Consider the following 23486-nt stretch of genomic DNA (forward strand, 5'->3'; position numbering starts at 1 on the left):
AAAATAGAAAAAGAAAAAGCTTCTGATTTCTTCTGCAGCAAATATAAGTGCGGTTACAAAATTAACTCTTACTCCGTGATTACAGAAAAAAAGCTCGCCATGACTGCCTCTTATGAAAGCATCCTAACAGAGAAGACTTTGATCAAATTGGAAAGATGGCAACTCCCTTCTCTTCATCCAAGCATGGGGTCTTAGCCCATCACGGTCTCAGGGTGGGCCAAGCAAAACTCCCAAAAGGACACTTGGCTCGGATGCCTGGAGCAGCAAAGCACTCCTTTGACGTTGCGGTGGAGAGAACATGCCCCTGCTTCCAAAGACCAAAGCAGTGTCACTCTGGTTTCCCCCTCTAGCATGCTGGAAGAAGCGGAGAGGATGGGAAGTGGAGCCAGGAGGCCATGGTGTCTTTTCCACCCCTTAACCAGACAATAGCACTGTTTGCTCATCTGCTTCTAGCAAACTAAGTTTACTTACAGCAAAAAGATTCTACGACCTGCACTTCTGTCTTTGCCCATGAGGACACTCTTCTTTCACTGAGCAAAACTGAAAAGGCATTTTCTTCTTGTGGTCCAAATCAGGGCCCTCCTTGGGATGACTAACGCTTCTTGAGCAATCTTCAGGTCTGACCACCAGCCCTCATTCTACCAGAGCTTTGCTCGACTTCAGGAAGGGGCCTCAGAGACCACCTGTGTCAGCAACGTCTACACCAAGGCCCAGCAGCTCCGAAGGGTCGATATTGATTTAATTCAAACTTAAAACAAACAAATAATTCAGAAGATTTGCATGAGATTTTCATCAGAAGCTCAATCCAACTTTAAATGGGGACCTTCCCTCTTTTTATCCTCTAAACCAATGTTTCTCAACCTCAGGAACTTGAAGCCTCCAGGGCTCATAACGATCCAAAATGCAGTTAAACATGCACTTTCAAGAAAGAGGAGTGGATGAAATCTCACAGGATTGCCAAACCCTGCAAGATTTCAGTGCTCTTGCCTGAAATCTCATGATCTGTGATATCTTGAACCTGCGATTGCTGAAATTTCCTAAGGTTTGCCAAATGGGCTAGCATTCAACTGTTTAACTTTTTCAAATGCTGGGTTTCCTTCCACAGGGGACACCTGCGCCCCGCAAGAGACGGCAAAATGGCGCTGGGCACGTGCAGTGTTGCTGGTCCAAGCCTCCATGGATTGTGGCAGCTTCCCAACACTTCAGACAGGAGCATTTCCTGAGTTCTTTGGACTGATGCTGGACCTTCTCTTAGCCACAGCAAGCAACAAATCTGTGGGTTCCCCTCCTCGAATGCACAGATGTATCCAAGGATCGCACAGCTGTAACCCCCTGATGGCTGGGGGCATGGAAGACAGAAGATGAGCCCACTGCCCTGCCAGTTCTCAGGATGAGCCAATTTTACAGGAGGTGCTCTGAGCTTATGTGTTGAAACACACACACACACACAAGGATGGCAGAGCAGGGATGAGAAGCTAGTCCAACAGACAGAAGAAGAAGCAGCAAAAGAGAAGTAGCATTCATCAGCGATGGGGAAAAAAGGAAGATTCAGACATGAAGACAGGATGAAACAGGAGGGGGTTTGGACTGAACCACCTCACAGTGCAGCAGGGGGGTGGGGGCATCCAGAGGGTGGTTAAAGAATTCAAGTTGGTGGCTACAACTGTGCCATTGACACCACCACCACCTTTACATGCAACACAGGGCTTTGATTGCACAGTTACAGCTGTCATCTTGACTATTTTTGACCACCTTGTGGACACCCCTGGAGAAGGCCATACTTTTCTCATGCTATAAAACATTCCTTTGCACGGGGTAAACCAGTGTGTCAGAAAGAGGGAGTTATGCCCAAGCTCTTCTCCCATAGGCCCTTGTTTTCCCAAATGCAAGGCGTTTTTACAAGATGGTATCCTGGATCAGGAGGAGTTGGAGAAGAGGACTATGATTCTGGATGCTGTGTAGAAGAGAACTCAGTTAAACCAAAATAAGAAGCCAGGGGGTTGAGGGCATCCAAGGAACATCTAAAGAGCCACCCCAGGCCTTTCTTCTTCTGGTGGCCCCCATCACAACACTTTCTGGAGGATGTAGCAGAAGCTGGCGAGGGTTGCCACCATCACCAGGGCACAGCTGCTTTGCACACTGCTGGGCCCACCGCTGTTGCAGTAATCAGTTTGGCAGCACTCTGTGGAGACGTTCGCCCCTTTGATTTCCGTGATGAATTGGGGGCATTCCGGGGAACACCATTTGCTAATCATCAGCGACTCCCCTAAACAGAACAGAACAAACCAGCATTGGAATAAGAGAGAGAAGAGACATTTCTTTATGGCAGAGGAATTTCTGTGAAGACCTCCTTGCACCCCATCAGGATTTAAAAAAAAAAAAGATTTTTGTTACAAAAGATTGAGGGGTCAGCTGGTCAAGCAGCATTGTATATATGCAGTAATGCCTTTGAGCCCCTCACAAACATTGCACTGGGATGGTAGAAAGCATTTGGGTCATCTAGATCCTCTTCTGGTGATTGGTGTTTTTTTGGGACAGCCATTTTGTGAGAGCACCCATTATTTGATCTCAAAATTCCAAATGTGCTCCTGACCTGCTGGAAGATAGGACAATAATCGACAAAGCTTGGAGAAAGGAATTTCCACTGAAAATGAGTCCAGCAAAAGCTAATACTACCTGTTAAGGCCTGCAGTGTTAAATCGGGAGATTAATGAGGACATGTTTTGGAGTTGAACTGGTTTATTTATATCCAGCAGGAGTATTGCAGAAAAGTTAATATTTCCCATTACTACAGCAGCACAGAACTTGTGGATGGGCAGTTTTCCCACTAAGAACTTTTTCTTCCCATCCCCTGCCTCACATAGTCTTTTCAGTACAATAGGGGAATGGTGGCTCAGCAGTTTAGCAGCTCCCCCTCAATGCAATAGTCTGGTGGTGGAGTACTTTTTGACCAAACAAATGGTCATATCATGGACAAACAATATGGAAGGCAGAATGATAACACTGTATTTTCCTTTCATTTTGGAGTGGAGGATGAGAGGGGTTTTTGTACTCCAGGACTGGTGATAGGTCAGGAAAGGGCAGTGACTGACAGTTGTTCTTTGCACTCTCCTATTGACCATCCGGAAGGAGAACAGGTTGGCTCCTGAATGCTTTTGGCAGCAGTGAAGATGCTCGTGAACTGGCTTCAAACTGCTTTTGAGACATGGTGGAAACAGAGGTGGTGTGGAAGATCTTTTGCTGCACGAGATGAGGAATAAGAAGTCCTCCCCACAACCCATGTGCAGGTTGTTGAATCTATTCCATTGCCACCACTGCCTACCACCTAAGTAGCATCTATCACCAGGGGCAGCTGCTTCACTCTAGTTAACAGTGCCATCTGCCCTATGCTCAACTCCACTGATCCTTCTGAATTTCTTCAAAGGATAAATTCTTGTTCATCTTTCTGGCTCACTTTTGGATTCTTAGCAGTTTTCTTTCTTTGAAAGCTGCTACTCCAGGCCCCTTCACTTCTACCAAGGAAGCAGGTCTTAGCCCTGTTAAAGTTCCTGCTCCCCATCATCATGTTTTCTGAGTCTTACCGGGTCCCTGCTGGGTTTGTGACACACAGTATCTTTCCAGGTCGGAGCACTTAATGGAGCTGCTACAATCTGCATGGGATTTTGCACGATCACATCTGAAACAATACAGGGACAGCACTACAGAAAGGAAAGGGGGGGGGGGGAGAGAAAGACACTTGTCAGTTGCCATGTGCGTTACGTGGACCATTTTTTGCTTACTGTAATAGGAGAGAAATTAAAGCAAACATCCAACCCCTTGGGGCAGCTCTGGAAATCCAACCTTGGCATTTTTCCAGCAAAGAAACCCGGCCATAATTCTGTGCAGCTGAGTGGTTGCTATCTGAATGGTATAAAATCCACTCAAGTTTTAGTCTCCAGGTATTAAAAATGAAACTCCCCTTAGCATTTCTGGGAACACCCCTCTGTCCAGCACGAAGGACAAGGAACGTATGTCCACTTTTCATGGGGAGTGGAGTGTTATTCCCCCTTCTGAGAAAGAGGAGGAGGAGAGGAGAGGAGGAGGGGAGGAGGAGGAGGCGAGGAGGAGGAAGAGGAGAGGAGGAGGGGAGGAGGAAGAGGAGAGGAGGAAGAGGAGGAGGAGAGGAGGAGGAGGCGAGGAGGAGGAGAGGAGGAGGGGAGGAGGAGGGGAGGAGGAAGAGGAGAGGAGGAGAAGGGGAGGAGGAGGGGAGGAGGAGGGGAGGAGGAGGGGAGGAGGAGGAGAGGAGGAGGAGGCGAGGAGGAGGAAGAGGAGAGGAGGAGGGGAGGAGGAGGAGGGGAGGAGAGGAGGAGGAAGAGGAGGAGGGGAGGAGGAAGAGGAGAGGAGGAGAAGGGGAGGAGGAGGGGAGGAGGAGGGGAGGAGGAGGAGGAGAGGAGGAGGAAGAGAGGAGGAGGAGAGGAGGAGGAGGGGAGGAGGAGGAGGAGAGGAGGAGGAGAGGAGGAGGAGGAGAGGAGGAGGAGGAGAGGAGGAGGAGGGGAGGAGGAGGGGAGGAGGAAGAGGAGAGGAGGAGGGGAAGGGAGGAGGAGGAGGGGAGGAGGAAGAGGAGAGGAGGAGGAGAGGAGAGGAGGAGGGGAGGAGGAGGAGAGGAGGAGGAGGGGAGGAGAGGAGGAGGAAGAGGAGGAGGAAGAGGAGAGGAGGAAGAGGAGAGGAGGAGGCGAAGAGGAGGAGGGGAGGAGGAGGAGGGGAGGAGGAAGAGGAGAGGAGGAGGAAGAGGAGGAGGGGAGGAGAGGAGGAGGAGAGAAGGAGGAGGAGGAGGGGAGGAGGGGAGGAGGAGGAGAGAAGGAGGGGAGGAGGAAGAGGAGAGGAGGAGGAGAGGAGAGGAGGAGAGGAGAGGAGGAGGGGAGGAGGAAGAGGAGGGGAGGAGGAGAGGAGGAGGAGGGGAGGAGGAAGAGGAGAGGAGGAGGAGAGGAGAGGAGGAGAGGAGAGGAGGAGAGGAGAGGAGGAGGGGAGGAGGAAGAGGAGGGGAGGAGGAGAGGAGGAGGAGAGGAGGAGGGGAGGAGGAGAGGAGGAGGAGGGGAGGAGGAGGAGAGAAGGAGGAGGAGGAGGAGGAGGAGGAGGAGAGGAGGAGGGGGGGAGGAGGAGAGGAGGAGGAGGAGGGGAGGAGGAAGAGAGGAGGAGGGGAGGAGGAGGAGGGGTGGAAGAGGAAAGTTTTCTTGAATATCATATTACCACCATCTTATACAGAGGTGGACCTTTTTTTTTATAGTAAGTTTTATTAGGTTTCAAGAGAAGAATAAAAACTACAAAAAAAACAAAACACTACAAAGAAAGAAAAAAACTAAAAAAATACAGAAACACAAGAGAATTTTTTTTCAAATTTAACAGATTTTAACAGCAAGAATATACAAAAAATTCCATAATCAATCTGTTACTCTATATTAAACCAAAACACCACATTATTTCTATAAGTCATTCCACCTTAACACATAATAAAAATCACGGAGGACAGTTACTCCTCCCCCTTATATTAAAACAAAGAGAAAAAAAAGTTCATACAAACCTCCTAAACATCTTTCTCCCCTCCAAAAGATAAAACATACGTAATTATTCCCTTCCTACCACTATTCTATACATTTCTGCCTACTATAATAAGAATCAAATTAAAAAGCATGTAAGTTGTCTGCTATTATACTTAATAGTGCAACAACTTTAATAATCCCCATCTTAATAAACCCAAAAAACAAACACAATTCGAACAGTAATTCCATACCTTTGAAAGGGAATAACATCGATCAAATCCTTAAAGCAAACCCTTGAAGATAAACATTCTTCAACCCTAAGACAACAGTTTTAATACTTTTCATCTTAAGAGACCCCAGAAACAAAGCCACCTCGAAACAGTAAATCCAAATCTTCAAAGGCGAAGAGCATCGATCAGACCCTTAAAGCAAACCAGATGAACGTTCTTCGACCCTTATCCCGCTTCAGAACAAACCAGAGCAGTGACATGTCCCCACGGGCTGCGCAGAGCTTTCCTCTTGAAAGGAGCAAGCAGCCCAACGGCCCCTCAGAGATTCCAGGTCCTTTTCATGGCATTCCACCGGGAGGTCCATTTCACTTACGGCTTGCAGAGCACCCTCTCCCTCAGATTTCTCCAACTCCGTTATCCGGTCTCCATCCAGCATCTCGACAGAAATCCCAATCTCCGTCTTAAGAAAACCTTTTCTATCGCTCTTAAATTCCTCGGTTTCATCCCCACATCCCCAGCCCGATGGCACCTTTTAGATCTCATATTTTCCACAATGTCCTGGATATCTTGCATAAAAGCTTGATCGAAGTCAGAAGACATCTGTTTAAAATCTTGGTGGAAGTCAGAAAGAACCTGTTTGAGATCCTCCATGTCTCACGCAGGAGATCATGGCACCCCCAGGAGCTTGACCAGCGAAAGTCGAAGATGCGAAAAGGTTCGGAAGTGTGTTTCCATAAAGTGAGAGTGAGATAGCAGACAGTTCCCCGGGGAAAGTGAGAACAGAAAGCTGAAGTCTCAAATCAGCCGACTCAACGTGTAGGACAGTGCTAATACCTTAAAATTTAGTACAACAATAATAACAGGAAGACAATTGTTTACTCTCAATCTTCGGAATTTCCTTTGGAAGGAAAACAAAATCCAAAACTTAAAATAATTTTTTTTTTAAAAGTACTCCCAAAAATAACGCTAAGCACCAAGAGAACCAGCTTCTCCTCACTGTAGAAAGCCTCTCTTGGGGTAAGGTAAAGGTAAAGGTTTCCCTTGATGTAAAGTCCAGTCGTGTCCGACTCTAGGGGGCGGTGCTCATCTCCGTTTCTAAGCCTTGGAGCCGGCGTTGTCATAGACACTTCCGGGTCATGTGGCCAGCATGACGACTCGGAACGCCGTTACCTTCCCGCCGAAGCGGTACCAATTAATCTACTCACATTTGCATGTTTTCGAGCTGCTAGGTGGGCAGGAGCTGGGATTAACAACGGGAGCTCACCCCGCTGCGTGGTTTCGAACCGCCGACCTTCCGATCAACAGCTCAGCGGTTTAACCCGCAGCGCCACCGCGTCTCTTGGGGTACATATACTTAAAAAAAAAACAAATTGGTGATTTAGAAATGGGGTGGCCGGTCTTAGTGTCCCTTTAAGGCTACGGCGCTGCTTGGAAATGGTGACATCCCAGCCTCCCAGCTGCTCTTACCAGTCGAGTGCCGAACGCTGTTTGCGATCTTCTGGCTGCAAGCAGCCGTCCGGAGGAGAGATGGGGTGATTCCAGGTATTCTCCTTGCCTGAGCCCGAAAAAAATTACTGCATTGTCAGCTCTGCCCGCTGAACCCGCGGGCACAGCTGTTCAGCCCGCCATTCCCACTGGAAGCTACAGAGGTGAACCTCTTTCTGACTTAATGATCAACACAAGTCTGAACATCCGAAAAAGCGCTCTAGGCCCACCTGGGCTGATCACAAAAAGCTAGATGTAATCAGCTTGGATGGGAGGCCACCAGATTTCAGGGCTCAAATGGAAAGTAAACCAAACTAGGCAACCAACATCCTGGGAATGCAAAGTCACCAAGCACTGAGCTCGACCTGAAGGGCTTTTTAAACCCTTTAAACCAGTCAACAGGCTCAAGCAATGTTTCTCAATCTTGGCAGCCTGAAAAACCCCAGGCACATTCGAAGCTGTTTGGGTCAGGATGAGGTTTCACGCTGTCTTGGCTGTTAGTTACATGGATCCCCAGAGCACAGCCACTCCCAGTCCTGCCCTGGACTGGATTTCCTGAGACTGGACAGAGACAAATCAGCTCCTGTTAAAACCCGGGTCCTACTCCAGAATACAATTATGTAACAAAGTGAAAACAATAACTGTTTATTAATAGAGGGTGACTAAGATGATTAAGCCCTCAACTGAAGGTCCTGGGTATGGTAGAAAATGAAAGGGGCAGAGAGCCTCCACGGAGCTCAACACTTGGTGACTTTAAGACACGTCCACTCAGCTTACTCAGCAACAGCACGGAACTGCTTTGCCTCTTCTTTGTACTAGATTTTTTTTTTCAATTTTCCAGCCTAGTCCAGAGCCCGACAGATTTCTTGGAGCTCTCCCATCCAAGCACTGACCCCAGCTTAGCTTCAGAGCTCAAGCAAGGTTGGTCTGGTGCTGCCACCTGCTGAGCATGTGTTGGACCAGCAGTCAAGCTGGTCCAACAAAAATACTTAGAAAATACAAAATACAACAAAAATACTTACAAAAATACTACTATTTTGGGGAGAGCATTCCATTAAGGACACCGTTTGAAAGCCATGGTGCTCCTAAGGTATTGTGTGCTCTCACAATTACTAGAAAGACTAGTTAGGAGACCTAAATCTTCCTAGATGGGAAGTCCAGCCACTGCTCAAAGGGTTCCAGTAAAGGAGACTGCACCAACATTTGCATTGGAATCTGCCTTCCTATGACCTCAATCCATGATTCCATGTCTTGCTTCTGGAAAGGGAGAGAACGTTCTTCTCTATGACTTCCTTTCAGAATGCCATTATTTTTTGGATCCTCAGTCTTCCCTTCTAAAGGTCCACCCATCCCTCTTCACAGGACTTAGTTTCTAATTCCCTGGTCATCTCATTCCCTACTCTGAACTTTGTGCTTCTCCAAATCCTTGTTCAAGGATGGATTAAGCCCAGAACTGGATACAATATTCAAAGTAAGGTCGTGAACACCTGCTTTAGAACTGTCATTTGCAACCTCAATTTCCACTGATACAGCCTAAAATGGCCCTCAGTCATACTCACAGCTACTGTTCCAAGATACTTTTCCCAAGTGCTGTGGCCAACCGCCTATTCTTTACCTGTGTATTTACCTTTGCAGGTCCCGTTGGCATTGGGCAGCTGTAACAAATTTGAATAAATAAATTTATAAAAATGACTTCTATTTCCTAGGGAAATGGTTCTGCAATGCTCTGTTAACTTTCATCCTGTGGTTTCCAACCCATTTTTCTAACCTATCAAGATAATTCCCTGCAGTGGCCAACCAGATGTTCTTTCAGGTTGCTTCCAGACTGGACTGACCTTACAGAGATTGGTTTAATGTGTTATGACAGAAAAGAAGGTTGCTAATTGTCCCGTGATTGCTTGAAAATTGTATTTTATGGAGAAGCTTTGGGATTCTTCTATCTCAAGTTTTCAAATAACTTAGCTGGTCCCAGATGTTACCAAGCTGCAATGAGAAATTTGGAAACCTGGGGAGCAAATAGCCCCATCAACCTTCCCTTCCTAAGCAAGGCATATTGCTCAAGACCCTGGAAGTTAGTTTGATAAATGAGACAAAGCCAAGCCAAACCACAAATGCCACCCTTTGCAGGCAGAATGAATCAAGAACACTGGGAATCATTAAGATGACTGACAAATTGCTGTGTTTTCATCACACTCTGCATTGGCAGCAGACCTTGCCATTAGCAGGACCAGCTCTCTGTTCTATAAACTTTGACTTGGACTGATATATTGCTGAACTCTGTAGAAGCAAATGTGTGGGATGTGAAGATAACACCTTGCTTGCCTACCTTGAATCTGAAAGGTGAAAGGTCCCCTGTGCAAGCTCCGAGTCATGTCTGACCCTCTGGGGGGACACCATTTTCACACCATTTTCTTGGCAGACTATAGAGCGGGGTGGTTTGCCATTGCCTTCCCCAGTCATCACCTTCCCCAGCAATCTGGGTCCTCATTTACCAACCTTGGAAGGACGGGAGGCTGAGTCAACCTGAGCCGGCTCCCCAAGAATCCAGCTTCCGTCGGGGTTGAACTTGGGTCGTGGGGATACTGTCACCTACCACTCCTTGCAGTTAAACCTCAAAAAAAAAGCAAGATTATGGCAACCAGCTTGATTGATAACTGGCAAATAGAGGGAGAAAATGTAGAAGCAGTGAAAGACTTTGTATTTCTAGGTGCGAAGATTACTGCAGATGCTGACTGCAGTCAGGAAATCAGAAGACGCGTAATCCTTGGGAGAAGAGCAATGACCAATCTCGATAAAATAGTTAAGAGCAGAGACATCACACTGACAACAAAGGTCCGCATAGTCAAAGCAATGGTGTTCCCCATAGTAACGTATGGCTGCGAGAGCTGGACCATAAGGAAGGCTGAGAGAAGGAAGATCGATGCTTTGGAACTGTGGTGTTGGAGGAAAATCCTGAGAGTGCCTTGGACGGCAAGAAGATCAAACCAGTCCATCCTCCAGGAAATGAAGCCAGACTGCTCACTTGAGGGAATGATAACAAAGGCAAAACTGAAATACTTTGGCCACATCATGAGAAGACAGGACACCCTGGAGAAGATGCTGATGCTAGGGAGAGTGGAGGGCAGAAGGAAGAGGGGCCAACCAAGGGCAAGGTGGATGGATGATATTCTAGAGGTGACGGACTCGTCCCTGGGGGAGCTGGGGGTGTTGACGACCGACAGGAAGCTCTGGCGTGGGCTGGTCCATGAAGTCACGAAGAGTCGGAAGCGACCGAACGAATAAACAACAACAACTACTCTGCGCCACACAAGACTTTTACCCTGAATCTACCACTTATAAATTTCTTACCTCCACAGAACAATGTGCTTTTGCAATCAGGGGCACGCCTGGGCAATCCAAGCATCTCTCCTGCTTTGCCTGAGGAGATACCACCTGTGTTACTCGACAGCAACATTGGGCAATTGTCTGTTGATGGGACTGGAAATGCCAGTAAAACTTACTGATCTGCTCCGACTTTGGAGTTTCCCCGGTACCTGAGGCCTGGAGACACGGGAGGTGGAAGATTGCCAGCCAGATGAGATTGGATTGAGAAGGCGATGGCAAGAGGGAAGCATACAAAGGTGTTTTGCTGTCATAAGACTGATCTGTCTTGTGCAATTGCAGGACCAGAACAGTTGCTGTCTTTTTACAAGAACCAGAACTTCAGGGAAGAGCACATCAGCTGCCCCCAGATGGGACTTTATAAACAAACTGCTGGTGTCACCATTGGCACAAAGCTTTCTCTCATTCTGGGTCCTTCAGGGCGTGGGGGGGGCATGTGCCTCCTAAATGCATAAGCCAACTGAAGGGTTGTGTTTTTGCCACACACTGAACCGGGACAGCAAAAGACCCATCGCTCTTTCATTCAGCCCACTAAGCCTGATCAGTGCTAACTTGCTTCATTTTTGGCTTAGCCCAACCTGCAAACCCAGGTTAGTTTTTGGTTCAGCATATTGAGCAAGCCTAGAAAACAGATTCACTTAGTTACCAGGTTAACCTCTACAGCCATTCATTAACCCGTGAAAGCTTATTACTTTCCTGAACTTTTTAAACCATTTGCGGTCCACGAATATAATTTTCGGCTTTTGCAAATGACTTATTTAGCTGGTTCCACAATCAAAAAGCAGATATATAAGGGAGTGAAGGTTTCCTTTTGCCCAATGCCTAGGTGGAACTGCATGGTATCTGATGAATGGATTGCAAATCTGCTGCCCCTTCAGAAGAGTTATCTCCCTGCATACAAATGATGTCGGCCCTTAAGAATCACAGACTTTCATAGCTTCCACAATGGCCAAGGAACTTGTAGCTCATGGTCCCACTGAGATAGGAGTGGGATTGCAAACATTAAAATTTGCCATGTAGGCACTGCTTCTCTTTTTAAGTCAACCCCCCCTCCGGCATTTAAGATGAACAGCCAAGCAATGCAGAATTAGCATTTATTTATTTGAAATATTTCTACCCTGCCCCTGAATCAGAAGGGTCTTCGTGGGGGTGTGGGAAGTGTGGGAGGGGACTACAGTTCATAAAATAAACAAAGCAAAACAATTATGCCAAATGGAATAAATGACCATTTAAAACACTCAAACTTACTCATTATAGCATGGTCCCTTGGTTCTGACTGTGAGACTGAAAACAATGGTGCTGAAAGGTCTGCAGTGGGGGCCCCAGCATGGATCCCACTTGGCCAGGGTGCCCCTGCAGAGAAGACCCTCTTTGGCATCTCCTCATGAAACACCTCTTTCCTCCCCACCTTTTGACCTCAACTTTCAGGCAACAACACGCTGGAAAAGGAGCTTCCTCAAGAGGTGACCATGCGTTTTGTAACTCAGGATGTTAATTTCAGATTTCATTAGAACTTCAAGGACAGATGCTGGACCCAGAGCCCAGCAATCGCTGGAATCTGATCGTAAAATGTGAAGGAGCAGAGTGAGAATCATTCTGTGGCTCACATAAACATGTGAAAGGACTCTGCACATTTATTTGTTTATTTGTTTGTTTATATTTCCAATTTAGCTACCACACATCTCACTCAAAGAGCGACTCTGGGCGGTTTACAATAAAACCAGGATAAAACCAGAATAAATAATCATTAAAATACAATACAATAAAACCATATTCTTAAGCAAAAATATAATCCAAGATAGGGGTGTTAAAACAGTCTTAATTTACGGGAGCACCTTCAGGGTGCTGACCACCCCCAGGGTTGGTTGTTCCTCCTCATGCCCCAAGTGAGATGGCAGAGCCAGGCCTTCACTCCTTTCCAGAAGGCCGGGAGAGAGGGGGCCTGCCTCACCTCTGGGGGGAGAGTGTTCCATGGGGTGGGGGCCGCGGCAGAGAAGACCCTCTTCCTGGACCCTGCCAATTGACACTCTTTCATGGACGGGGTCTGTAACATGCCCTCTCTGCCTGACCAGGTGGGACGGGTCAATGCAATGGCAGTGAGACAGCCCCTCAGGTAACCTGGACCCGTGCCATGTAGGGCTTTAAAGGTGATAACCAGCACCTTGGACCTGGAAGCAAACTGGCACCAATGTGCCACCCGAGGGGCACCCATTAGTAGCATCCTGATGTCCAGCCTCTCAGCAAGGACTTCAGAACCACCTCAGGTGCAGCTGCAAAGTTCCCAGCTAGAGAATTGCAGGGAGGAAAGCTGGAGAAAGACAGGGTTTGCCTGGAGAATTCCAAAGGCAGCCAAAACTATCTGGCCCCCCTTGGCTGCTGCTGTCCTAGAAACAGCCCACAAGCCTCAGAATGAATGAACAGATACACACACATCAGTACCACATTTCTGGAGCTAACAAGCCCATTGTGCAGACAATGCAAAAAAAAAAAAGGCTTAACATGAGAATGCTGCACCACAAATAGATTCGGGCTCACAATATGTCTTTTTTTTTTCATTGTCCATGCAATGGGTTAGTTAGCTCCTGAAATGTGGTACTGATATGTGTGTACCTATCCCTTCACTGCAGCAAGAAAAGTTCTTCTAGAGCACTTTCCTAATTCTTTTTCAAGGCCATCTCACTGTTCCTTGAGCATCAGGAGTTCTTGATGGCTACACTCACCTGTCTGGGTGCATAAACTCATCAGCAGGAGCAGGACCATAAAGTGCTTCATTGTGGCGAGGGCTCCACGGCTTGCAAGGAAGTGGCAGCTATGCCAGCTTGATCACAACCACTCAGGAACCACAAATACATTGCACATTTAAGGCCATACCATCTGGGAGGGACCCACGATTGCCAAAGGATATATTGTGCATTTGGATGTTTTATATAACTGGGGTGACTTTCAAAGAAAACTTGTATAGCTTGTTGGAGCTTGTTGGAACCGACAGGCAACCGAGGGTTTTATTATTGTTATTGCATGAAATTATACCCTCCCTTCTGTTGGGAAATGTTCGGAATTGGTATCCCATTTGGGGAATTCACATCAGTCTGCCAGGCTGCTTCATTTTATATGATTTCACGTTAGCATTGAAAAGCACAGCTTGGAATTGAACGCATAATGTTTTAAAATGGCAAAGCTAAAGACCGCAATGTGGTTTATCCTGGTCTGCTAGCTAATCAGAACTGGGAAATCACAAGTGGGTGATGTCTACAGAATTTACTGAAGCATATGAAACATCATATTCTCAGAAAACCACTTAGTCGCCTGGGCTGAACACGAGCAGCATCCATGGAGGGGTGGGTCAAAATCAGCAACGTGAAGGATGGAGCGTCACAATGAAGCCCTGTCTTAAACAGTGGGCCTTGCTTCACCACTCTTGGTGCACCAGCTTGGTGATTTCGACCTCCATCCTTGTGGAGGTCACTGGTAGACTCAAGATGACCAGTCCTGAAATGAAGGCTGCAAGATGACCAACCAAATCAAAAGACCTGAGCAGAAAAAGTGGGATTGGTAGCCTGGACACAAGAAGGTCAAAGGACCAGTATTTTGGGCGAGGCACCAAATGGTATTGCATTTCTGCCACACTCCAGACACTTGTCTGCCCAACTTCTCTGCCTCCTGCATCTGTTGGTTGGGATTATTTCATATAGGAAACGTGGCTCACAATATCCTTGCAACTTGCTTCCTTCTTATAGCTGAGTAAAAACACACCAAACTCATCTTGGTTTCTTATCTGTGGTTGCCATTCTGCCATCCAAAGATGAAATGGTGGTTAGGACTCTTCTAGTGTCTGGGGCGTATGGGGTTTTGTTTGCACATGTGTCTGAGGAACAGACCCTTAGTCACAGTCCAGCACTTGATTTAAAGCAGCCTTAATCAAAGAGTATTTGAACATCGTAAATTAGAACCTTTTTACTGGCGGATGAGGCTTGCAAAACATGCCATGATAAATGAGGGTTGCTTGTCAGCTGAGAGATGATATACAAAGTAGGATAAACTCACACATTTGCCTATGGAAGAGGGCACAAAGCAGATAGGAAAAATAATCAAATAAAAAGCATTCAAGAGAGCCTTGTGTGGTGCAGAGTGGGAGGCAGCAGTATTGCAACCGAAACTCTCCCCACGACCCGAGTTCGATCCCAGCAGAAGCTGGATTCTCTCTGGGTAGCCGGCTCAGGCCGACTCAGCCTCCCATCCTTCCGAGGTCGATGAAATGAGCACCCGGCTTGCTGGGGAAGGAGACGACTGGGGAAGGCAGTGGCAAACCACCCCGCTCTATAGTCTGCCAAGAAAACGTTGCCAAAGTGGCATCCCCCCAAAGGGTCAGACGTAACCCGGTGCTTGCACAGGGGGCCTTTCACCTTTCACAAAAAGCAATTCAAACATAATTTTAAAAAGCCAACATGTTGGCTCTATTCCCAAAACACAGGGCCATTCTCCAATTGAACCAAACCATACCACAATCATGCCTGGGCAACCTCGTTTTCTCTCCGTTCATCTAATCCCCAGCCCAGGAGTGAGACAGGCTCTGGGGGTTCTCTAGCATTTATTTATTACCACCTTTATATCCCACCACAATCCATTTGACCCTTGGTGGTTGATGTGCTAGAAAAACAGTTGAAAACAGCCACAATAGGCATAGAGAGCATAAAATCAAATCTTGGTGATGATTGACGTAACAACCTGAGATAAATGAAAACAAAAGATGGTCAATCTGGTTAGAATGCTCTCCAGAACAGCTCAGTCTTCAGCATCCTCCTGCGTGCATCAGGAATGGTACCACTGAGAGTCTGCGCCAAAGAGCCGGTCCTGCAACCAAGACGGAGTGGTTCCTGGGTACCGCTTCCCTCACTTCCCCAAAGGGGGACTCGAGGAGTAATTTCTGCCAAGATGTCCTAATAGGTTGGGCCAGTTCTGGCTGGGGCAGGCAGTCTTATCTATACACAACAGGTGTTGAACCACTATATTCATTGGCAACAATGCTTTGGAGACTCACTGAACCCTTACTGGGTGGTTGAGAGCACCCTCTGGCAAATGGGTGTCAGTGTCTGGCTGCACACATCATAACAACCATTTTACGACTGCACCCTCCACATGCTCTTGACATTCCTAAAGCCCCTTGGCTCCAAAACGTTGCCTGCCTCCCCTGTAAAAGGTCAGTCTTCTGGCTGCAGCATTCCAGACCAGCTGAAGTTCTTGAGAAGCTCTCTGATACTGAAGTCTTGGATAGCTACTGAAAATTCACCCCACCCCTCAGATACTAGACTGACCTCTTTGCAGTTCCACCTCCGTTTCTGATCCCTACCAGCTGGTATATGATATGTACCTACTGACTCATACGCACGGGTGGTTTCTCCACAAACCACAGTGACCCCAAAATGATAACAACATATTCGCAGTGATGTGATCACACCAGTGTTGCAATTCCTTATTTGCATCCTGACGTTTTGTGTAAGTACGTAAGACGTGGCGTTTGTGCAAGGATAATACCATTCTGTCATTTGCACCTGTGGCCCCAGACACCCATGTTGTCCTCTTCCCCTGCTGGAGAATTGCTCCCTTTTTTGATGCTTTTGGATGCCTCTCCTCTTCTTGTCCTCTTTCCATCTCTGCAATCTCACCATCTTCAGAGGGAGTTACCAGGATTCTGAAGCAGCTTTTGAAGCTTTTACTATGCAGTTGCCTTCTTCATTTGCAACATTGTACAGGTGGATTCAGACATCACTGCTTCTTCTTTGGAAACATCCCAAATGGCTCTCTGCAGGCATTACAACCCAGTCCACACACCAGCTTCCAGTCCAGTTGTGGATCTGGAACAGCATTTTGCAAACTTGGCAACTTTAAGATGGGTGGACTTCAATTCCCAGCATGCTAGTTGGGGAATTCTAGGAGTTGAAGTCCACCCATCTTAAAGTTGCCAAGTTTGCAAAACTCTGATCTGGAACAACAGCCTTACTGCTGCCTCACAGCCTCTGGGACTTTGCCTTCTGGGTTGTGTCTTCACTCGACCTTGTTCTTTGCCAAATGCCCACACATCTCAAATGGGGGTGGGGGGGCACATTCTTTCTTCCCTGCAGCTCTTGTGCCTGCAGTACCTTCATAGGGCACCTACAAAGGGTGGAATCAGACTCATATAAACTCCACCTTTTCCTTTTTTAAAAATTAAACTTTATTGATTTTCAAAGTATAATTAAAATACAAAAGATAGAAGACAAAAAAGATGGAATACAAAGCTAAAGAAAAAAGATAAACTTTAAAAGTGCAGAAGTAGATAGAAAACACAGAAGGAAAGTGACTTCTGACCTTTTCCAACACAGATATAAATGCATATTATACAAATGTAATCCCTTACCATTAATTAAACATTTAGTAACATTATTTCTATAAAGTCAAACCGTTTAATCATCAAAACCCAAAATCAAAACTTCATTTTTTTCAGATACAAGCAAATAATCCAAAAGCGGTTTCCAAATAGAAATAAATCCAAATCACTTGATAATCCAATTATCAATGCTGTCAATTTAGCCATTTCTGTCAGTTCCATTAGCTTAACCATCCATTCTTCCAATGTGGGAATTTGTGGAGCTTTCCATCTTTGAACATATAAAAGTCTTGCTGCTGTTATCATATATAAAAACACTACATTTTCCATGAAGTCTCAACATCTTCTATAGCAAACCTGGCTGGTGAAAGGGCTGAAGAACAAGAACATGACTGAGAACTCTGGCCTGAGGCTCGTGGAAGTCCAGAAGTCTAAAAATTCTCGAGGAAGAAACCAGTGCTCCTCCCTTCTCTCCTGCAACTGCTGTGCAGCATTTGGGGGGGGGGGGGATTATGGGAAAATCAGAAGAAAGGGACATGGCCTGAAAGAGGGCAAGTCCAGGTGGTGGGCCTCCCAAAACAGAGCACTTACTTGCATGCTTGCTGTGCAAAATAGCAAAATTTACATATCACAACTTTTTGTAGGAAGTTCTCAATGCTTCCCTCCTTTTTTTTCCCCCCCAGCACCTCAGAGTAGGACAGCAACAGTAGGGAAATGGTGCCTAAAGGTCGCCCTGGTTATAGGGTTGGGTTGGGTTTTTTATATATATACATATAATTCAAAACTGCTGCCCTCTTCAAGGATAACAACCCACAGTGAAGAATGGGGCACTTGGTCCTCTGCCCTCACAATGCCCCCTTTCCCTGCTTCGATTAAAGAAAACACTTTGTCTAACTACATTTCTACTTGGAAACTGATTTTGGACTTTTTGCCTGAAATAGAAAGAAACGAACCTTTAATGTTGGGATTTGATGATTAGAATTGTTCATAGAAATATTGAATATAGAAATATTGCATACTACTGTTCATTATAGAGTAAGAGGTTAATGTATGTTATATTTGTTAATGTATGTTATATTTGTATCTGTACCAAAGAAAGTCAGAAGCTATTCTTTTTCTACTTTTTCTTAATTTTGCTCTTTTTCTGATTTTTTCTTTCTAACCCCTTTTTCGGTTTCTTTATATTTTATCTCTTGTTGAAACTTCATAAAGTTTTATGAAAAAAAACCGGTGCCACCTGTCCAAATTGCTGCCTTGCTTTGCCGTGTCAGGAGGAACATGAACTCACATGACCTATAACACAGAGAGTGGAAAGGGGTGACATTCATTCCAAAATATTTGCTCATGTATCTCCAGTGGAACAGTTTAAATAACTCTCCAGAATTTATCCAACAGGAAGACTATCCTAAATTTAATATAACCTCCCCAAGGAAATGAGAAAAAAGAATCTTTTCCATATTCTCAGCTAATCTAAGATGATTTTCCACTTTTTAAAAATTCAACATGTGGCGGAAAAGTCAGTCTTGCTTTTTGATAAATAATCATTGCCTGCAACTTGATGAAGTGCTTCTTCAGCAAAAGAAAAAAATGCTGATCGTGCAGCTGGGCATTGTTCATGATTTACCAGTGAATCCAGTTGTGCTTCTGTTTTAGTTATATTAAAAATATAGCCCAAGCAGAGAGAGATAGGGAAAGATTTCTTCGCTTGTTAACAGCAGCCTGCCAAAGTGGAAAAGATTGCTTAAAGTGGAAAACTGCTAACCTAATGAAATAAAATGTTAATGCTGAACCGCTGAAAAAAGGACTTGTGAAAATATAGGGTGCTTAGTTAAGGGAATTAACAGAGAGGGGAAAATAATGCAAGAAAATAAATCTTCCAGATGATATCATTTGTTAAGTATACGGAATACAAAGGTAGAATAGTCCACTCTGCCATCTTAAAACTTTGGGAATGATTTCAAAATATACAGATTTGAGAGAGCATCAGAAAAATATATTAGTGGTTAAGCATGAGAAAGGCTTATCAGTTATTTATCTAAATAAATGTTCTATCCTTCCTTTATTATTTTTATAAATAACTCAAGGTGGCGAACATTCCCAATACTCCTTCCTCCTCCTATTTTCCCCACAACAACCCTGTGAGGTGGGTTGGGCTGAGAGAGAGGGGCTGGCCCAAGGTCCCCCAGCCGGTTTTCATGCCCAAGGCGGGACTAGAACTCTCCTACCACGCCTGATTGGCTCTTGGGCTGAGAGGGAGGGACAGGCCCAAGGTCCCCCAGCCAGCCTTCATACCTAAGGCGGGACTAGAACTCTCCTACCATGCCTGATTGGCTCTTGGGCTGGGAGAGAGGGACTGGCCCAAGGTCTCCCAGTCGGTTTTCATGCCCAAGGCGGGACTAGAACTCTCTTACCATGCCTGATTGGCTCTTGGGCTGAGAGGGAGGGACTGGCCCAAGGTCTCCCAGCCGGTTTTCATGCCCAAGGCGGGACTAGAACTCTCTTACCACGCCTGATTGGCTCTTGGGCTGAGAGAGAGGGACTGGCCCCAGGTCGCCCAGCCGGCTTTCAGGCCTAAGGCGGGACTAGAACTCACAGCCTCCTGGTTTCTAGCCCATTGCCTTAACCACTAGACCAAACTGTCTCTCTGTTATGCCTTATATTTAGTAATATAAATTTGAAATGATAAAAACAGCATCAGAGTAAGCACACCATGGCTGCGAACAATCTTGACAATCACAAGACAGAAGAAAACAGCCATCTCTTTATTGGTTTGCTGGCATCTAATGATAGCGTTTTTATTGGATGAAAGGTCAGCAATGACGGGAAGTGTCTAACCTGGAGTTTAGTGAAAAGGAGAATTAGTAATCAGATTTCTGCCCCAGCCAGTAGAGAGTACCCCTTATTAAGATGGTGTAAAAGGTACTTCTTGGAATCCCAAATCAAGAGTATGTTCTGTAGCACTCCTTCCCTCTGATCGTTACTACTCCACCCAGAATGCATTAAATGCTACCCATTATTTTGTCATTCCATCAGCCATCAATGCATCCTTTCTAGACCAAGAATACGATGCTGTATCAAACTTATGACCAACTCCCCTACTCAATGCCTCTCCGATGGGTTTCCATAATTCCCATAATCCTCAGACGCTTGCAGTGGGAACCATTCTACCTGCCCTGGAAACTTTTTTCCCCCAGTTTTTCCCTATGATTCAGCAGCCTTTTAACAACGTATTTTGTGCCATCCCTGGTCTTACAAGAGGCAAAGAAAAATAGTGGGGCTGGGGGAGGTGATAGCGGCTGTAGTAGGAAAGCAGATTTATGATCATTGCTGGCCCATTTTTTTCTCCTTTTTCCTTTTTTTGCTCTGTCTCCACAAGTCCAGCTGTATCTGAGAAAGACCCTGCATCTTCCAGAGAGCAAGTCTGGGCCACTGTATGACAGCAGCTGCAAAGCATTTGCTGCGAGCTATAAAACAGCCCAAACGTTACAGATCAAAAAGCAGGCTTTCTTCTTTACGCATGCGCGCGCGCGCACGCACGCACGCCTCAGGCAAGGGAGGGATGCATAGTCCTCTATTTCTGCATAGTAGAACAGCTCCAAGCAAGCAGTTGAGGAACTTGAAACCTCTGCAAAAAGGGAAGGAGGGAAGGAGAGGGGGAAGGAAGGAAGGAAGAAGAGGGGGAGGGAAGGAGAGGGAGAAGGAAGGAAGGAAGAAGAGGGGGAAGGAAGGAGGGAAGAAGAGGGGGAAGGAAGAAAGAAGAGGGGGAAGGAAGGAAGGAAGAAGAGGGGGAAGGAAGGAAGGAAGTTTATTTCTGGGTTTAAGATTCCCCCACATTTCCATCTCACCTTTCTCCAAATCTGGAGCCTTTTGTAAGTGAGCCTTCTTGCTATTTGTCTCCAGTTTTCCTCTTTCCTAGTACCTTCCTTTGTGCTTTTCAACCATACATTCAGACAAACAAGTCGATAAATTCCCAGCATTTTCGGTACTGCTGTTCATGCCGGCTTATTGGTTTATGAAATGCCGCTGCAACTCGTGTGGCTCACGCAGCCACCAAAGCTGCCAGTCACTGTCCTAGAGTTGCGGGAGGATAAATTGGCGCTCAAATCCATCTAGCAGATTGCAGAGCAATGGGATAGCGGGGAGCTGAAGAAGTTCCCCACTTTTCCGGCTCATTCGAAATTTCTGGGCTTCGTGGCATACCAGACATGCAATTGCCTGGAGCATGCAAGTCAGCCTCAATTCTGTGAGCTGGGAATAGCCACTGTTCGTGATTCAAACCTTGCTCCAGGCACAACCAGCCACACACTGCCAAGACATCATAAAACCGCACCTTGAAATGACATCCTTGTGCCTTGAAGAATTAATTGGATGGTGGGAAGACTGAGCTGAAATCTTTTAAATGAAGTCAGAAAGCAAAAATAACAATAAAACCTGGATTTAAGGAAATAAGCGGTGAGAAGCAAAGACGGCGGTTTGCCTTGTCCCTCAGTCTTAAATCGCCATCTAAAAGCATCAGCAGGTGGCAGCACCACACCAACCTGGACTGATTTTCCAGTTGGAACGGTAAGCATGTTGATGGGAAATCATCCAGAAATCTCAGGGCTGTTGGCTGGATTGAGAAGTTGGAAAAATGTCTTGGAAGATCAGCTTGCAAATTACTTCTGTGATGCTGCCAAGAAATCTGTAGGGATGCACTCAACCTTGATCCCTTAATGGCCATTAACAAAATAGTAATTATATGACAGTCATTCATGGAATAGCCAAGTAACCTATGGTTGCCGAGGCCAAAACTTTTTGGAAACCAGCCATTGGTTCTGCTCTGCGAGGCAGGTCCCTTTATTAAATAGGGATGATTTGCCAAGGCATGTCACGTTGAGTGACTGCCGGAACTGTGTGATTAACTTGGCATTTGGCATTTACTGCTCTGTGTATTTATTAAAATTCCTTTCCCACCGTTCTGCCCGTAGAACCTCAAGATAGTTGCCACAATTGCAAATATAAATCATAAAACATAAAAACATAGACCATGCAATTTAGATCAGGATCATTAAAATCCATTCAGTCAACTTGAGGGAAGAGATGTGTTTCTGCTGTTCCCCTGGATCCTTGGTGGGGGGTGTAGCCACCTCCCACCCAAGACAGCGTTTCCCAGCCTGGGGGCCACATAGGAGAAGGCCTCCCCTGCATACCAGGCAGATATCTGGATATCTTTCACCTGATGTAGTGGTCTGTGGGAATGACCTTGGGAGGCAGGAGGAAGAGCCACAGGCTGGACAACTGTCATGCAAAAGGCATCTCAGCCCACAGGAGGAAAAGGGGCATGGGCCGCGTCTCAGAAGGGAGCCTCCCTAGCTTTGGGGGAAGTAAAAGGAAAGGAGGGGAGAAATGCTTTCAGACTTGCAAGATTCTGTTAGTGTAACTTTACAAGATAGATAGAGCTAGTGCTCCTGGGTGTGCTTCTTGTCTGGACTACCTTGAAGGGCTGACACTTGATTTTTTGGAATGTACAATGCCATAATATGGTTTGTTTGGTTTTACAGCTTACGGACTTTTCTCCTAATGAGTTCAACCACAGTTGACTTATCCTTGAGTCAGCAGAGAATTAGACTGGCTTTGCCAATCCTTATCTTGCACCTGTTCTCTCTCTTCTGGCTTTGTGGACAAAAGATGGTGTTCTGGTAGCATATGTGTTAAGCAGCACGACTGGCTAAACCCATGAGTTGCAAGATGCTGAAAACACTCATTCTACCACCTCCTACTTTCTAACTCCAAGGAAGGAGTCGGCTGGAGAGACAATGAACTCCTAGGTTCAATTAGTTGAAAGTTTATCTCGTACATGACAAGTCAACCAGGGTGAAAAGAAGCGTTTCGAATCATTCAGAGACCCCACCTTAATGAACTCACTCTAAATGAGGATTGGAAATTCCTCTTCAGGTTTCCAAGATTATGTATGTATGTATGTATGTATGTATTCTTCAAACTTCTATTATTTTTATTTTTTATTTGTTTATCAAATTTTTATCACCACCCATCTCCCCCACATGGGGGACCCTGGGTGGTTCACAATAAAAACAATTTAAAATTTCAGTAAAATCATAAATACAACCATTAATCAGTCAGCATAAAATGCAATGAAGTCCAAGCCACAGTGGATCTAATTCAAACCATAAGGGAATAAAACCGGTCCCCACAGAACTAGGGAATCAACCAGCCCCAAGAATTCTATTACCGCCCATCTCCCCCAAGAAAGGGGGACTCTGGGCAGTTTACAATAATAACCCTATTTACTCTAGGACTGCCATTAAAGATACCTTACTGAAATCTGTGTAGTTCTCACTTCCTTGATCTTGCCCAGCAGGATGAGGCTTTACAGATTGCCAGCATGGACCGCAAATCATGTCAGATTTGACACACCTTGAAATTGCCACTGGGAGACACCAGTACAGCTAAGGAGGCCTTAACTTTGTTTCACATGTGGGCCAAGAAGACAATGGCATCACGCGAACATGG

General features: G+C 45.9%; 2 protein-coding genes across 2 annotated transcripts in view; both read right to left on the bottom strand.

The window, feature by feature from the left end:
* LOC134494511 (lymphocyte antigen 6E-like) overlaps positions 1 to 23486 on the bottom strand; it is a 256021-nt gene that overhangs the window by 70786 nt on the left and 161749 nt on the right. The window lies entirely within an intron of this gene.
* Positions 1890 to 13417, bottom strand: LOC134495039 (lymphocyte antigen 6E-like). The gene is made up of 3 exons (XM_063300289.1): positions 13333 to 13417; positions 3582 to 3698; positions 1890 to 2266 (listed from the first exon to the last, which is right to left on the bottom strand). Exons 1-3 carry the CDS (start codon positions 13382 to 13384, stop codon positions 2064 to 2066), a joined length of 372 nt encoding a protein of 123 aa, XP_063156359.1. The 5' UTR covers positions 13385 to 13417; the 3' UTR covers positions 1890 to 2063.

This window comes from Candoia aspera, chromosome 3 (genome assembly GCF_035149785.1).
Source record: "Candoia aspera isolate rCanAsp1 chromosome 3, rCanAsp1.hap2, whole genome shotgun sequence".
Taxonomy (NCBI): Eukaryota; Metazoa; Chordata; class Lepidosauria; order Squamata; family Boidae; genus Candoia; species Candoia aspera.

Coding starts and splice junctions, on each gene's coding strand:
- LOC134495039 (XM_063300289.1), bottom strand. CDS start 13,384: ATGAAGCACTTTATGGTCCTGCTCCTGCTGATGAGTTTATGCACCCAG. Junction 3,699..13,332: donor GAGTTTATGCACCCAGACAG/GTGAGTGTAGCC, acceptor TCCTTTCTGTAG/TGCTGTCCCTGTATTGTTTC. Junction 2,267..3,581: donor ACAAACCCAGCAGGGACCCG/GTAAGACTCAGA, acceptor TGTTCTGTTTAG/GGGAGTCGCTGATGATTAGC.